Source organism: Schistocerca americana, chromosome 2 (assembly GCF_021461395.2).
Source record: "Schistocerca americana isolate TAMUIC-IGC-003095 chromosome 2, iqSchAmer2.1, whole genome shotgun sequence".
NCBI lineage: Eukaryota > Metazoa > Arthropoda > Insecta > Orthoptera > Acrididae > Schistocerca > Schistocerca americana.
This window is the reverse complement of record NC_060120.1, coordinates 98,072,145-98,090,112: the sequence shown is the minus strand read 5'-3', so window position 1 is coordinate 98,090,112 and position 17,968 is coordinate 98,072,145. Positions and strand designations below refer to the sequence as shown.

At 37.7% G+C, this 17,968-nt stretch overlaps 2 protein-coding genes across 4 annotated transcripts in view; one reads left to right on the top strand and one right to left on the bottom strand.

Annotated features, from left to right (window-relative positions):
* Positions 1-5,103, bottom strand: part of LOC124589636 (endoplasmic reticulum-Golgi intermediate compartment protein 2) — an 87,673-nt gene extending 82,570 nt beyond the window's left edge. Inside the window, exon 1 of one of the 2 annotated variants that reach the window (XM_047131570.1) lies at positions 4,786-5,103. The gene's annotated coding sequence lies outside the window, so the exon portion shown is untranslated. Of the gene's footprint in view, positions 1-4,443; positions 4,556-4,785 lie in introns of those variants that run through there. The other variant, XM_047131571.1, reaches the window with a different exon arrangement.
* A 29-nt stretch (positions 5,104-5,132) lies between these two features.
* Positions 5,133-17,968, top strand: part of LOC124589612 (protein FAN-like) — a 201,822-nt gene continuing 188,986 nt past the window's right edge. For both annotated transcript variants that reach the window (XM_047131569.1, XM_047131568.1), the window contains exon 1: positions 5,133-5,278. In XM_047131569.1, the coding sequence (XP_046987525.1) occupies positions 5,265-5,278 (14 nt within the window). In that variant the 5' untranslated portion in view covers positions 5,133-5,264. The remainder of the gene's footprint in view (positions 5,279-17,968) is intronic.

Below are 17,968 nucleotides of genomic sequence, written 5' to 3'. Positions count from 1 at the left end.
AATGACATGCTAGCCTCCTGGGAACCCTGAGAGTACTCCACAACACCATTCAGGTACAGAAATCTGCAGCTAAGACTGTCACACAATGAACAGAGCCTCTGATTGGGATTCCTCACCTAGCTCAAAACAGGATCTCAATCAATCAATTTGCCCGCATTTAAAGAGAGCTATCATTTGATACGCAGTGCGGAAATGCAGTCCAAGTTGTTCTGTATTTTCTTGCAACCACCCAGTGATAATACTTTCCTGTACACAACAGAATCATCAGTGAACTACGTGAGAGAGTTGGTTGACCCTATCTGATAAACTGTTGATGTATATTGTGGGCATTAGTAGTTTTATTGTGCTTCCTTAATGCATATCTGATGTTATTTTCATTTTTATTTAATATTTACCCTCTAATACATCACACAGTAGCGTGTTTTATTACTAAAAAATCCCAGCTGATCACATACATCTGTGATAATTCACAAGATTATATCTTAGTTGTCAGTTTAGAATCTAGTATATCTTTCGAAAATGTAGGAAAATGGAATCTAACAGTTTACCTGCACCTAGTATTTGCAAGATATTGCATGTAGGAAATAAATAAAGAATTCCACTGGTGTTCATATTTTACCCATTCCAGGAAATGCAGATTTTCTTACAGCTGGGTACGAAATGCTATGAATTCTCCTGACACATGAATTCTGGAGGTCTCCAAGGGAGTACATTGCTTTTACTAATCGTTATCTAACACACTTTATTTTATGATAACATGATCGGAGAACAAGGACCAAGCATATCGAAAGAAGAAATATTACATGTTATCAACAAATCAAAGACAGGAAAAGCCCCTGGACCGGATAAGATACCAAATGACATCCTGAAACTCATAGGAATAGACCATATAGATATATTTGTACAATTGTTTAATGATATTTATAATTCGGGAATTATTCCTAGGGATTGGTTGACATCTACCTTTGTTACATTACCCAAAAAGGCTAATGCCAAAACTTGTAATGATCACCGTACAATAAGCTTAATGAGTCACACCTTAAAGATATTTCTAAAAGTTATACACCAACGAATATACAAAAAAGTAGAAGAAGGTATAAGTGAAACACAATTCGGTTTTAGAAGTTCCCTCGGTACAAGAGAAGCATTGTTTGCTTTTAACATATTAGCGCAACGATGTATGGAGGTTAACCAGCCACTATATGTGTGCTTCCTGGATTATAATAAAGCATTTGACAAAGTTCGTCATGATCATCTCATAGAATTGTTAGAAAAGAAAACACTTGATAAGAAAGACATCCGCATTATATATAACCTCTACTACAATCAAACCGCAACCGTGAAGGTAGAAAATGAGTTATCGAATGATATAGAAATAAAGAGGGGTGTGAGACAAGGTTGCGTTCTCTCACCCTTATTGTTTAATATGTATTCAGAAGACATAATCCAGGCAGCTCTATCAGATGAAATAGCTGGCATTAAAGTGAATGGGCTAAACATTAACAATGTTAGGTTTGCTGATGACACTGCACTACTAGCTGGAAACCTCAAAGATCTACAATTACTTCTTGACAAAGTCGCAGAAAAAAGTGAAGAATTTGGCTTGACTCTTAACGTAAGCAAGACTAAGTTCATGGTGATATCTAAAACACACCAACAAGAAAATCTTACAATCAATAGGGAAAGAGTCGATCAAGTACGTAAATTTAAATATCTCGGAACAATTGTAAATGAGGAGATTGAAAGCTCAGAAGAAATTAAATCGAGAATAGGACAGGCCAGAAGTATCTTTAATAAGATGAAAAATGCATTCTGTTCGAGACACATTTGTTTAAACACAAAAATGAGGTTGCTAAGATGCTATGTATTCTCAAAATTATTATACGGAATGGAAGCGTGGACATTGAAAAAGAAGGACATGAACAGTTTAGAAGCTTTTGAAATGTGGGCATATAGAAGAATACTTAGAATTAGTTGGGTGTCGAGGATTACTAATCAAGATGTCCTAAGAAGAATGGGAAAGGAAAAAGAATTAATTAAAATTATTAAAGTAAGGAAGCTACAATATTTAGGCCATGTTATTAGGGGAGTAAATTACAAAATATTGCAAATAATACTAGAAGGGAAAATTTGTGGGAAGAGAACGAGGGGTAGAAGACGGACATCCTGGATTGACAATTTAAAAAATTGGTACAACTGTTCAACGTCAGAACTCCTTAGATCAGCCAAATCAAGATCAGAAATTGCCATGATGACAGCCAACCTTCTTAGAGGAGACGGCACATGAAGAAGAAGATCTAACACACTGCCATAGTGCCCATTTAAAATGGAATTAAAAGAACAAGGTGATAGAAGACTTCCTCCATCTTCATAAGAGATTCCTTCTGTTGATCAATTATACCAGCAACAGCTTTTCACTCACGATTCTTAAAGGTCCCACAGATAATTGCTAAATAACTGAGCTACTTGTGTGTGAATGGGGGGGGGGGGGGGGCAACAGTTTTGAAAACAAGAGAGACTAATTTGATTTAATTTTAACCTCACGTTGTACAGTCACGAGCTGTGATCAGGCAGAAATAAACAGCACGCTATACCCTTTGTGCAGTACCTGGTCTGACTTGTAAGCTCTGTCAGCCTAATATGCAAATGGTGCACTACTTGCAGGCTCCATTAAGTTTTCAAAGATGGAGTAACAAAGTCAATGTTCACTAACCAATCAAGGAACTTTAATAGGCGAGTGCTACAGGTATTGCCACAATACTTGACTGTGAAGGTATGGGTCAACTGAACCTACCAATACTGGATGTCAGCTTTGTAACATAATGTAATGATGATAAAGTGAATGACATGTAGCCTCCTTTGAGCACACAGCTATAGGCCTGACTAGTGAGCACAGTAATACCACTCTTATTCTTATCACCACTGTGGTTGTTCTACCAGTAGATAACATGCATCCTATACTCCAGATGGATGCCAAAGTTTTGAATGATATCTTTTGCTGACGTACCACTGTTACTGTCAAAAGTTTTAACTATACGATTTGAGATCAGAGTCTACCCATAGCCCACAGAAAAAAAGGAGCTTTCTCTCTAATTATGAGACAAGTTAATGTTTCAAGATGGTGTTGCAGTTGGAGGCACTTCTGAGCTGTCCCATGTAAACACTGGCATCTACTAATTAAACTTCAGCACCAGACTGTGTGTTCATTGTGGTCTCATTGCTTTACAACAGTTTCTTAGTTTCAAGCAGTTGTTTTTCCTGTGCAGCTAACAACAGTTGTGTATGAGAAGATATTTATGTGATGGAACTTGTTTCACAGCCCCAAAGACCTAGATTCATGATGGGGCTTACGTCACACGTAGTTCAAATGAAGAAACGAACAAGTGGAATGAATATATCAGTGGCCTTCAGTCATTTTATGCAACTAGTTTGGCAAAAGGTAAACATAAAAGGTTCTAAGTTGTGGCAGACAATATTGCAAATGCCAAAGTTTTCATTACTTTATATGCTTTTTTTAACTATGGTATGAGTGATTTTTCTCAACACTTTCAGCTTTTGTATTATATGGGTCAGCTGAATTCCATAATGGGTTACCCCAACTAATGTGTTCACATGTGAATGTGCTAGATTAATTTCCTTTGATGCAATGCAACTTCATTGCAAGTGTATTCAGTAGTAGTACAACGAAGTACTTATACTTAAAATGCTAATCACAGAGTTTGCTTGCAGTTATCTAAATCTGAGGCAACTATTCACTAACATATTTTGCTAAAGTAAAGTGGTCATAATAAAAAGTAATGCATACACCATAGAGTTCTTTAGCATGCACTAACACTCCTTGTAATGTTATCCTCTTAGATGACAACAATATTTTTGCACTCTTATAGCAATTCTTTGGGTAGCACAAATGCATTGATGGTTTGGCCACTTGTTTGATTTCATGCAGTTGTTATTATTAAAAAGGCGTAATACAAAGACCACTTGCAGCCATTAACATAGGGCAGCCTACAAAGCCTCTAGTGAATGTAAGAATGTTATAGTACATAAATTTTATCCCTGACAATTATGAAAATGTTATTTCGACAGTCTGTGTACTTTCTGACGAGAAATATCCTGAATAATCTATCTAGTAGTTCGATGTCAGTATTTCCTGGATGGACACTACAGGTGTTTTAGATATTATAATGTCTAGAATTGAAACCGTTTCATTTTGACAGGTGTGTACTGAAATGACAAGTCTGGTTGTACATAATATTACCCTGGTATGGTAGCTGTCACAGAACTTGCACGTTAGCGGTTACCTCTGCTAACTCATTAACCTTGGTTTAGTACACATTTCAATTCTTAGGAGCATGGTTTTTAGTGTTTGTGTGAAAAATGATGGTGAATGAGAGACGCAGCAACATTGACACAAAATATACGTAACAGCACACGAATGATTACTTTTCCTGTCCTACGTTTCACTTATAAATCTGTCTCAGTGTTGTTAGCCGTCAATTCTACGACGCGGTGTAACTGAGCACTGACTCGTTTGCAAAAATATACCACGTCACTGATGTCAGTTATCAAGCCGGCAAATAATTAAACGTGGTAAACAGTTTATCGAGGTTTTGCAGAACTTACAGGGTGCATGCCTAGTGTCAATTTCAAAGTTAAAATAAATAACGCCTCTCACGAAAAAGTAAACAATTTACAACTAACGGTTTACAATTGCCGCGGTTTCAACAGCAACATGCCAGGTGCCATATCTTTCCCGACTATGATTTATAACAAACAGCCACTTACACTTATATTCTCACAGAAAGCTTCTCTAATTCATTTTATATTTTCATCTCCAATGTTTATCAATGTCATTATTTGACATAACCTCAAAACATTATCACTTTAGCATTTCTGCAATGGATGTCAAGTGTCAACGCGCGTGAGAGGATATAAAACAAATGCTATCGGAGGTTCCACGTTCTAGTGCTGTAATTCTCTCGATGAGAATCTGCTTCAAGTGTCGCATTTAAAATTATGACAAAGTTACGTCCATTCAACTCAGTCTCTCTCCGTTCCTTCACTGAAATTGTTTGCGCGACATAGAAATACTGGATTCAATAGTACTGTTTTCGTTGTTACGTTGGTGGTACTGTTCTAGTGTCAGATTAGCAGCAGCGTGCGAGAGTGTAGGTGTATGTTTGTTTTCAGGTGATATTGAGGTGTTGGATAGGAGGAAAGAGCGCGGCCGGCTGTTCACAAAAAAAGAAAAAGATTAAACAAGAATGGATAAAGAACGGTAAAACATGGTTTAAAATGCAGTGCAGTCATATAGCTGCATTTCTGTTAATCCACTTGTCTGAACTAACATGTCAAGTACGAAAGGAAGTGTATTTTCACTTCAAGCATTAGAAAAGAAGTTGCACAATTCATATACGCAATTGACTAATACTTTCATAACATATTTAAAAAGAGAGACCCTCCTTTTCATACAACCGGAATGTCAGTCTCGTTTGCCCTGTACCTTTACATTTGGATACCGATTATTTATCTTCGATCGTAATTAAGGGAATGTGATCGAACAGTGTCAAAAGTGGGTAGCGTCATAATACCCTAATCACTTGTCTCATCATCGGATAGCAATTCACTAGTTTTTATTTTCCCCCACCGTAAATGCTCGTTCCTTCCTATAATTTTGGCGCTTGCATTATTCAGTTGTAGTCGACGCAACATTCTTCATTTGCTTTTTTCAAATGAGCCTGTAACTATACAGTATTAGTAACTGGAACCTTTTGGGACTGACTTCAGTTTCTCCTCTCGTGAAATAACTTGTCAGATTTTTACCTCTTTATCTGTATAAATAATATCCCAGAAACCTTAAATGACTACCGCAAAAACTGTAATTTTTCAAATGGCCAAAACACATAATCAAAAAGCCCAAACCAGCCCAAGCCACACACTGTCCATATCAAAGCACGAATCTGGTCCACAAGTAAGAAAAGCTTGTTTTCTGAATGAATGAATAGCACTTGCTGGTATTGATATACAGGGTGCTAGAGGTTTATGTACATATATTGTGATCATTGGTACTGTAATATATGCACCCCTGCCTAACACTCTTCTACATTTGTATCTTCACACAAACATGTCACATAATTTACTATGTGATGTTTTCTGCATGGTTGTAAGTGTACCACTGAGTGTACTACTACTGTCAGTACAGACACAAGAAAGATTTGCTGCTGGAAATAGTACTGGGTCAGTATAAAGATATAACTGAGTGGGGAGTGGAGCGGTCATATAAAGTCACTGTCACCAACAAGATAAAGGCAGGGAGAGAATCTGCTGTTACTTTAATTCTCTCATAAGGCCAATATCTTATGAACAGTTCTGCAAGGTGTTGCTACATCTGCTTTAAATAGATCACTGACCCCTATTTGAAAAGTTCCTGTCGTGTATTACATTACAACCCATTACATTACATTTCATTTTTATTCTCCCTTAGAATCATTTGTTGTACAAAGTATACAATATGATATTTGGCAAGTCATTGTGATTTACAATACATGTTTTTAAATCATACAAGAATATTTACATTTCTGTAGGCATAATATTATCACAAGTGAAGGTTCAGCTTCCATACATTATATTGAGCCCAAGTAATTCAATGTTCTTTTTCTTAGTATTTGGCAATAACTTTTTATGTTTCAAGATATTCATCTATACTATAATAACATTTTTGCAATAAATATTTATGGACCGCAGTTTTAAATTTTGAAGTGTCTTTTACTCTTTTAATGTTTGTAGGTAGCTTATTGTATAGTCTGTTTCCTGTTTGATGTGGTCCATTCTGTTTTAGTGTTGTGTTTGCATGTTGAACATGTATGTCCTGCTTTCTCCTTGTATTATATAGGTGGATACTCTGGTTAGTTGGCACAAGATTGTCGCTATTTTCTAAGATTTTCCTTACAAATATGATTACATGTAAAATGTACAGACATGGTAGTGGAAGGTTATGTAGTTTCTTGAATAAGGGCTTGCATGAGCTTCTTGATGCAGCATTTTTTATGGCTCTTACAATTCTCTTTTGGTGTATAAAACAACTTTTGCAAGCAGATACATTTCCCCAAAAGATTATGCCGTATCGCAGTAAGGATTCTGCCTGGGCGAAGTCTTTTAGTGTCTCTTTCGATGTGCAATCAGAAAGAATTTTGATAGTATAGCAAATGGTATTTAATTTATTTGTAATGTATTTTGTATGTAGATCTTCTTGGATCCATATCCCAAGAAGTTTTGTAGAGGGGTGGTACAATTTTTAATCTCATGTAGTAATTCTTCTTTGGTCCTTCCTTTTATCATCACATTTGTGTCATCCGCAAATTTTATGTAATTATGGCATGGGCTAGTCGGTTCCAAGTCATTTACAAAGAGTAGAAACAGAACTGGCCCTAGAATGAAGCCTTGTGGTACACCATACTTGATGCTCTGCTTTTCTGAGCAGTAGTACCTTATTTTGTTCCCTTCTTGGATAGTGAGCTCAACTAATTGCTCTTTGTTTTGGAGATATGATTTTATCCATTTATAGGCCGGGCCCCTAATACCTACAGATTCAAGTTTCTGAAGCAAGATGTTGTGACTGATGACATCGAATGCTTTAGAGAGGTATAGAAATATGGCTGAGATATGTTCTTTATTGTCTATTGCATTTAAGGCTTCATTTAGGAATGCAAAGATAGCTGTCTCAGTGGATTTAGATTATCGGAATCCATGTTGAGTATCTGAGAAATAATTATTTTTTCTATGAAACTGAAACTGATTAGTCTTTTATAATAGATTTTTCAATTATTTTGGAAAAACCAGATAATAGTGAGATTGGCCTGTAGTTTGATACTTCTGTTTTCATCCCTTTCTTCAACAGGGGTTTTACTTTCGCGATCTTCAATTTTTCTGGGAACACCCCCTTCTGATAGAGACCAGTTACAGATGTTGACTAGTGGCCTGGCTATGAGAGGATATTGTCAGTACCAACAGAAAATTTGTGCTTCAGTTATTTGATTATATTAAGTAGGCCTATTACCTTTTCATTGGTGTGGTATAGAAAAATAGATTTGTTATTTATAGTACATCTGGATTGATTTATAGGAGTACACCATAAATTTTGATTTATAAGATGTTCAGCTATCTGTGTAAAGTAGGAATTAAATTTATTTGCAATTTTTGTAGGTTCAGTTATTACAGTTGAGTTCACCATTAGGCAGTTAATGTTATGGAAGTCTATCTGTTCTGCTGCAGTTTCTTTCCTGACAAATTTGATGTGGCTTTCATCTTATTGGTGGGATTTTTTATATATGTGTCATTTGCCATTATTTTTGCTTGTTTCACAACATTTTTTAATATATTTTTATAGGTTTTGTAATAAGAGTCAAATTCTGGTGATGTGAGTTGTTTGGACAACCTGTGCAGTAATCTTTTTTGAAGGTACTTGAATCCCAGAAGTAATCCATTTAATTTTTGTTTTCCTTGTGTACGTTTTCCTCTGTGTTGGAGGGAAGCACAGATCAAAATAGTAGGAAAAATTGTTAATAAAGTTATTATATTTTCCATCTGTGTGTTCGCAATTATAAATCTCTTCCCGGCTTTCTTTGCTCAAGTAATGAAGAAAGTGATTTATATTTTCATTACTTTAGTTTCTACTGGTGGTTGTTAGGCAGTGTTTAAGCTGTATCTTGGTTTCCATACTCAGAGTTTATGACCTTTGTGATCCCCAAATCCTGTGTTTAGTGTTTCTATTGTATAGTTCATTTCTACATTTACAAAAATCTGATCAATTGTGGAACGTGAAGTCTTTGTGATACGAGTTGCTGTTTCTATGGTGGATTTCATGTTAAAAGTTTGCAAGAGATTCAGTAATTCATTCTTTTCTTTGGCATCCTTTGCAAAGTCAATATTAAAATCACCACATAGAATAAATCTTAAAGTTAACAGCAGCATGCAATTGTAGTCAGTGGTTGGATTCGTTTGGTTGGTGTCATCAGATTTCTGTGAGCCTTAGTTGCAACTGTTCTACAGTACCTTTCTCAACACAAAACCTCATCTTAAATGACTTGTTATTTAACTCCAAGAGCGGGTTCACCCTCTCACTGAACATGTCGGGAGCTCGTTGGGTCTTGTCATCGTTGTCTTCAGTGGACACATCTGAATGCTCAGATATTTGTAATGTAAATGAAAGAAAACAATGTAATTCACATCGTATATGGTTATTGCACACAGAATTTTGCCCAACACTGGTCCAGAATTCTCGGAAAACGGAGGGTATGGTATGGTTTCAATGGTATGGAATGGCATGGTAATGTTGTTATAATTATCTTTGTGACCAATAAAGTAGAGAAAGTAGTAACAAATGAAAAAAAATTAAGGATTGAGGTGCATTCGAACATATGACGTTTTGTGCTGCAGTACACTGTGCTACCTGTGATCCATTGCGACGAATGCAATTGGGATCTGTGGTTAATATATTTCAGAACACTTGCTTATGTTCTATTTATCAATGCACATGTAGTTTAAGGATGTATTCTGTAGTTAAAAATTTAATACAAATTGCATAGTTACTGCTCCTTGAGCCGAAAGAGAACATAGGTAAGTAATGTTGAATTGTTATTGGATGCTGTCAAGATTCCCATACGTAACTGTTCACTGTAAGTATTTCAATTTTTCCTTTCTTACTCTGCTGCTAAGTGTGTATAAAATGCCTTTGAACTGACCACATAAATTGTGAGTCATCTCCCGACAGCTGGTATCAGACTGATCATTAATTACACATGGTAGCCTGTAATTTCCTTAACCTAACATTCCAGATCAGAAAAAATTATTTCGCTTATCAGTGGTGTGAGAATGGCATAGTCGCATATTTACTTGCCATTTTTTGTGTTAATAACAACATTTTTGTTATTTCAGTTGGTATCTGCTAAAAACAAAAGGATGAATTGATGTGCTACTACACCATAAACTGATGATTACAGCTGAATCTGAATTTGAACTTGAATTTTCATCGATCAAATATGATCCAACTTCACAGCAATATGATCTAGGATTAACATTTATACATTGTAGATTCTGAGGTTAAGCTTGATCCGAGATCATTTTCTGTCTTAACCTAAGGTTAAAATCTTTATACAATCGGCCCTGATACAAGTTTGGAAGCATTCTCAGCTAACTTGTAGGTCAAAGTGACAGCTTGCAATAAGCGGAAAAGAGTTGTCGCTACATATCTGTTACATTGCATGTTCAGCAAATTACTACACTGTGCACTGATCTAATTTCATGCCATTGCATATTCATCAATTTCACAATCACTGATGGATTCATATCATTTCAGTACATTTAAATGACTTCATATACAGTAAATGTAAAATTTACCTCACTGTCTATGATTCATGTCATTTTGTATTTCTGTTCAAAGACTTTCACAGCACAACTGATAGAAGCAAAAAACTGTTGATCCCTGAAATGAGAAAAAAGTTACAAATGCATCTTATTAACTACTCATTATACAAATTATTTAATTAACTCATTTCAAGGTTTTGTTAGCATTAGGGCATGTATTCTTGGATTAAAGGTGTCCTTGCAATTTTTAATTTATGACCTGTGTAGGCAGCAATTGAATATAACTTTGATTATTGTTAAGCATTTTTATGGCACACAGAATCTGTTTCCTACAGCTGTTTCTCTGGGATGGCATCTACAGAATGTGATAATTAAGTCAAACATTAATTTAAGGGGGACTGATGAGCTTAGCTGTTTAGTCCCCCTTAAACATCCCAACAACCACCACCACCATTAATTTAAAAAACAGATTTCTGAATGTTGTTGTTGTTGTGGTCTTCAGTCCTGAGACTGGTTTGATGCAGCTCTCCATGCTACTCTATCCTGTGCAAGCTTCTTCACCTCCCAGTACCAACTGCAACCTACATCCTTCTGTATCTGTTTGGTGTATTCATCTCTTGGTCTCCCTCTACGATTTTTACCCTCCACGCTGCCCTCCAATACCAAATTAGTGATCCCTTGATGCCTCAGAACATGTTCTGCCAACCAAGCCCTTCTTCTACTCATGTTGTGCCACAAGCTCCTCTTCTCCCCAATTCTATTCAGTACTTCCTCATTAGTTATGTGATCTACCCATCTAATCTTCAGCATTCTTCTGTAGCACCACATTTTGAAAGCTTCTATTCTCTTCTTGTCCAAACTATTTATCATCCATGTTTTACTTCCATACATGGCTACACTCCATACAAATACTTTCAGAAACAACTTCCTGACACTTAAATCTGTACTCGATGTTAACAAATTTCTCTTCTTCAGAAATGCTTTCCTTGCCATTGACAGTCTACATTTTATATCCTCTCTACTTCGACCATCATCAGTTATTTTGCTCCCCAAATAGCAAAACTCCTTTACTACTTTAAGTGTCTCATTCCCTAATCTGATTCCCTCAGCATCACTCGACTTAATTCGTCTACATTCCATTATCCTCGTTTTGCTTTTGTTGATGTTCATCTGATACTCTCCTTTCAAGACACTGTCCATTTCGTTCAGCTGCTCTTCCAAGTCCTTTGCTGTCTCTGACAGAATTACAATGTCATCGGTGAACCTAAAAGTTATTATTTCTTCTCCATGGATTTTAATACCTACTCCGAATTTTTCTTTTGATTCCTTCACTGCTTGCTCAATATAGAGATTGAATAACATTGGGGAGAGGCTACAACCCTGTCTCACTCCCTTCCCAACCACTGCTTCCCTTTCATACCCCTCGACTCTTATAACTGCCATCTGGTTTCTGTACAAATTGTAAATAGCCTTTTGCTCCCTGTATTTTACCCCTGCCACCTTCAGAATTTGAAAGAGAGTATTCCAGTCAACATTGTCAAAAGCTTTCTCTAAGTCTACAATTGCTAGAAACGTAGTTTTGCCTTTCCTTAATCTTTCATCTAAGATAAGTCGTAAGGTCAGTATTGCCTCACGTGTTCCAATATTTCTATGGAATCCAAACTGATCGTCCCCGAGGTCGGCTTCTACTAGTTTTTCCATTCGTCTGTAAAGAATTCGCGTTAGTATTTTGCAGCCGTGACTTATTAAACTGATAGTTCGGTAATTTTCACATCTGTCAACACCTGCTTTCTTTGGGATTGGAATTATTATATTCTTCTTGAAGTCTGAGGGTATTTCGCCTGTCACATACATCTTGCTCACCAGATGGTAGAGTTTTGTCAGGACTGTCTCTCCCAAGGCTGTCAGTAGTTCTAATGGAATGTTGTCTACTCCCAGGGCCTTGTTTCGACTCAGGTCTTTCAGTGCACTGTCAAACTCTTCACGCAGTATCATATCTCCCATTTCATCTTCATCTACATCCTCTTCCATTTCCATAGTATTGTCCTCAAGTACATCGCCCTTGTATAGACCCTCTGTATACTCCATCCACCTTTCTGCTTTCCCTTCTTTGCTTAGAACTGGGTTTCCATCTGAGCTCTTGATATTCATACAAGTGGTTCTCTTATCTCCAAAGGTCTCTTTAATTTTCCTGTAGGCGATATCTATCTTACCCCTAGTGAGATAAGCCTCAACATCCTTATATTTGTCCTCTAGCCATCCCTGCTTAGCCATTTCGCACTTCTTGTCGATCTCATTTTTGAGACGTTTGTATTCCTTTTTGCGTGCTTCATTTACTGCATTTTTGTATTTTCTCCTTTCATCAATTAAATTCAATATTTTTTTACCTACTTGATCCTCTGCTGCCTTCACTACTTCATCCCTCAAAGCTACCCATTCTTCTTCTACTGTATTTCTTTTCCCCATTCTTGTCAATTGTTCCCTTATGCTCTCCCTGAAACTCTGTACAACCTCTGGTTTAGTCAGTTTATCCAGGTCCCATCTCCTTCAATTACCACCTTTTTGTAGTTTCTTCAGTTTTAATGTACAGTTCATAACCAGCAGATTGTGTTCGGAGTCCACATCTGCCCCTGGAAATGTCTTGCAATTTAAAACCTGGCTCCTAAATCTCTGTCTTACCATTATATAATCTGTCTGAAACCTGTCAGTATCTCCAGGCTTCTTCCATGTATACAACCTTCTTTCATGATTCTTGAACCAAGTGTTAGCTATGATTAAGTTATGCTCTGTGCAAAATTCTACCAGGCAGCTTCCTCTTTCATTTCTAGTCGGCATATGAACTTGTATTACTGTTGTAGTCATGGGCTTCATATCTATCTTGGCCACAATAATGCGTTCACTATGCTGTTTGTAGTAGCTTACCCGCATTCCTATTTTGCTATTCATTATAAACCTACTCCTGCATTACCCCTATTTTGATTTTGGGTTTATAACCCTGTAGTCACCTGACCAGAAGTCTTGTTCCTCCTGCCACTGAACTTCACTAATTCCCACTAAAACTAACTTTAACCTATCCATTTCCCTTTTTAAATTTTCTAACCTACCTGCTCGATTAAGAGAACTGACATTCCACACTTCGATCCGTAGAAGCCAGTTTTCTTTCTCCTGATAATGACATCCTCTTGAGTAGTCCCCCCCCCCCCCCCGGAGATCCGAAGGGGGGACTATTTTACCTCTGGAATATTTTACCCCAGAGGACGCCATCATCATTTAACCATACAGTAAAGCTGCATGCCCTCGGGAAAAAGTATGGCTGTAGTTTCCCCTTTCTTTCAGCCGTTTGCAGTACCAGCACAGCAAGGCCATTTTGGTTAGTGTTACAAGGCCAGATCAGTCAATCATCCAGACTGCTGCCCCTGCAACTACTGAAAAGGCTGCTGCCCCTCTTCAGGAACCACACGTTTGTCTGGCCTCTCAATAGATACCCCTCTGTTGTGATTGCACCTACGGTATGGCTATCTGTATCACTGAGACACGCAAGCCTCCCCCACAAACGGCAAGGTCCATAGTTCATGGGGGGGGGGGGGATTTCTGAATGATAATGTCAAAACTGGTATCTTCTCTTGTTAGCAAATACTTTGCTGTTACTAGTCCACAGATGTGTATTAGGTTCTTTGAGGCTCTATCGTCATCACCAACTTGTGCTTTACATGTGTTAAAAAATTGCTGTGTAAGGGAATTCATGATCCCATCTGAATTAGATGTGACAGTCAGGTTTGTATCTTAGTAAAACGTAAAAATGTTTGACACAACCACATAACTCAACACTTGGTGACACCAGAAATCATGTGAAATGATCTTATCGTAAGTTTTATGCATGTGAGCCAAAAAGTTTAATGCTTTATTAACATTTTACAGCCATGTCTCACCTCCAGCTAAAATGAAAAATTCTAAACTTTGTACCTGGTTGAAAAAATTTAAAATTTATGATCAGAGAAGTTTACACAGAAAACACAATTATTTTTTTTTATTTTATTTATGAGCATTAAAGCAGAAGTTCTGAGCCTTAACAGTAGTTTTCATAGCTCTGAAATTCTATTGCCTTAAGGTCTACACTTAACTTAATGACGTGTTTTCCTTCGCAACATTGTTCCTGACAAAGTTCACAACATGTTTGCAACTTTGTTGTCCTCAGCCACACTAATAACAATCATTTCTGTGAGTATATTTCCATCATCATCAACATTGAAGATGGTGGCAAACATTTCTCATTACATATTCACTTTGTGTAGTAGATAGAATGTTGCAAACATTGATAAGCAGTGGAAATCGCAAACAATGTAGCAAACATTGCCGCAAAACTTTTTCAGACCCAGTTTTAGAGACTTTACGTAGACATTCCACCATGGGTAGGAGTGTAGCGGGTCATGGGTGCAATAACTCCTACTGAGGAGTGGAAGAGCATTTTAGATGTCAGAACGTGATGGCTCTCCCACCTAGGCATTGTGGGTTCGATGGTTTGGCTAGTGGGAAGTTGCAGAGAAACAATCGACGAACATTAACAATTTTTTATTAGTCCATTAAAACTGAATTTGTGTGGGTGCACCCTCTTTTCCAGCTCAGTTTGCCGCGGCCTCAAACTATTTCCCGTCAGTGCAGCAGATGAGGCAGGCAGCTAGTGGTGCTTCACATGCTGCTGCGATGCAAGTTGCTTGCCATGGTACTTGACTTTACTGCAGGCACAAGGTGGTCAGTAGCATCTTCAATATTTTGGGGGTGCCCATCTGTTCATGCTTTAGACCAGGAGGTCGTGACATATATGTCAGCAAGCAGTTCTGTTTAGGTGGCGGGAGAGTGTTGGCTGTCACGGGCCTGAGCAATGAGGCACCAGTCATCGGTTCAGAGCATGGGGGCAGTGTTGGCAGCTGCGTCATAGGTACAGCATCAACTGCAAGGCTGTGACTGAGACGGGCTGAGTGCAGTGAAGTTGCCCAGCTGGTTGACTTCTGTAGTGGCAAGGTCTTGCATGGTCGGCATACCTCAGTAGTACTGCATCAGATGTGGCAGCTATATGTTGTCGCACTGCTGATGGGGTGGATGTCTCCTGCCCAGCTGAAGTGAATGTTAGGAGCTGGTAGTTGCCCCAATGACTTTGTGACTGGGAGGGGGTAGGTTTGGACTGTGCCCCATTTGGTGGCAGCAGTCAGTAGAAAGAATGTTGACAGCCTTGCGGTGGCAGCTGACACATGATGATGATGATGATGATGATGATGATGCTGATAAGGTCCCATACACAGAGGATCGTAGGAGACGATGTGGGAGACCCACACTGCTGACTAGGCAAGGTCCTAACAGAGGTGGTTTGCCATTGCCTTCCTCCGACCATAATGGGTATGAATGATGATGATGATGATGACACGACAACACCCAGTCATCTCGAGGCAGGAAAAATACCTGACCCTGCCTGGAATCGAACCCGTGCGCGGGAAGCGAGAACGCTACCGCAAGAAAGCGAACTGTGGACAGCTGACACATAGAAGGTGCCAATTCGAAGCAGCCAGCTTTGATACAAGACGAGGCAGTCCTTGTTGCAGTTGAGGTCATGTATGTGGTACACTAAGTGCCATAAAATGTATGAAAATGCTGGTTACTTCCCAAGTGAGCAGGTCGTGATTACGGAGCTGCTGGCATGGCATAAGTGATGAGCTTGCAGATTTCAGTATGCATTTGGATTTTGGTGTCAGGTCCTGTCTTGTGTCCCTGCTGCTACACTCCTTCCTTCCTGGACTAAGTCAACCCAACAATTTCTTGAATGGCTAAAGTCTGGTTGCAACAAAGGAGCTCTTCCTACAGTTCATGTTTTAAGAAACATTTGTCCAGAGTACAAGTTCTAAGTTAGCTGCTCTAAGTCTGTATTCTTTGTTCCCCTATTTATATGTTCCACCTTCTTGTGCTCAGACACAGTTACAAAATAATCCAATAAATGTACAAAATGGGAAAGCAGAGTTGACTGTTGCAATGCAAACACTGCCAATCAGAGTGCTCAAATCAGGTTTTGTCATTCTATGTACCAAGATAGCATATGCTAATAAGTTAAAACCTCATTTCCTGTATGACACAGACACAGGGTCAGCTATGATTTCTGTACAGCATATGCTAGCTTCTTGCACATGAGATGGACCTAGGAAAACTGTTTCAGGTTTTTGTAGAACAGCTGTAATTTTGTCAGGCAGTTTTGCATTTAAACCATCTCTTTTGCTGCTAAATTGTCAAAGCTGCAGCAGAAGCATCAGTCATTCATACTTCATAATGATAGACAGCCCTATCCACAGAAAAAAGAAACTACTGAATTAATATTTTTAAATTCGAAAGAAATGTAATTGCCTGAATGCTTCTTAAAGGTAAAACATCTGCTGTTGGACAGATTTTTCTATAGATGATACACAAAATTGTAATTGGATGGAATACAGTTTATATAAACTAAACATTTTATTCAAATTAATGATATGAATATAATAGAGGGAAACATTCCACGTGGGAAAAATATATCTAAAAACAAAGATGATGTAACTTACCAAACGGAAGTATTGGTATGTTGATAGAGACACTGTGTTATATTAAGAAAAGTTATTAAAAATCCAGGAGTATGTGTATCATGTCTGAAATCAGCAACTCTGATAATAAAATTAAAACAATTTGGAATATTATTAAAAGAGAAACAGGTCAACCAAGAGCAGAGGAAGACAGCATTACCATCAAATTGAATGAAAACTTTACGAGCAAAAAGTCAGAAGTTGAAAATATTTTTAATAATCATTTTCTAAATGTTGTGGATATAGTAGGATCCAGCTGTTCATTAGAAGATGCTAGGCTGTTAATGGAAGAGGCCATACCTATGCAATTTGATACAATTGAAATCTCACCCACTTCTCCCTCTGAAATTAGGAAAATAATAAACTTGCTTAAAAGCAAAAACTCACATGGAATTGATGGCATTTCCAGCAAAATACTAAAAGCTTGTTCTCAACAGATAAGTAAGATTCTCAGCCACCTGTGTAATAGCTCTCTGGAACAGGGCATTTTCCCTGATAGACTGAAATATGCTATTGTTATACCTTTGCATAAAAAGGGGGATAGATCTGATGTCAACAATTACCGTCCAATCTCCCTTCTAACAGCTTTATCCAAAATTTTTGAGAAAGTAATGTATTCAAGAGTAGCTTCACATATCTGTAAAAATGAAATACTAACAAAATGTCAGTTTGGTTTCCAGAAAGGTTTTTCAACAGAAAATGCCATATATGCTTTCACCAGTCAAATTTTGAATGATCTGAATAACCGAACACCTCCCATTGGGATTTTTTGTGATCTCTCAAAGGCTTTTGATTGTGTAAATCATGAAATTCTGCTAGACAAGCTCAAGTATTGTGGCATGAGTGGGACAGTGCACAAATGGTTTAATTCGTACCTAACTGGAAGAGTGCAGAAAGTTGAAATAAGTAGTTCTCGTAACATGCAAAGATCAGCACATTCCTCAAACTGGGGAACAATCAAGAATGGGGTTCCACAAGGGTCAGTCTTGGGTCCTTTGTTGTTCTTATTATAT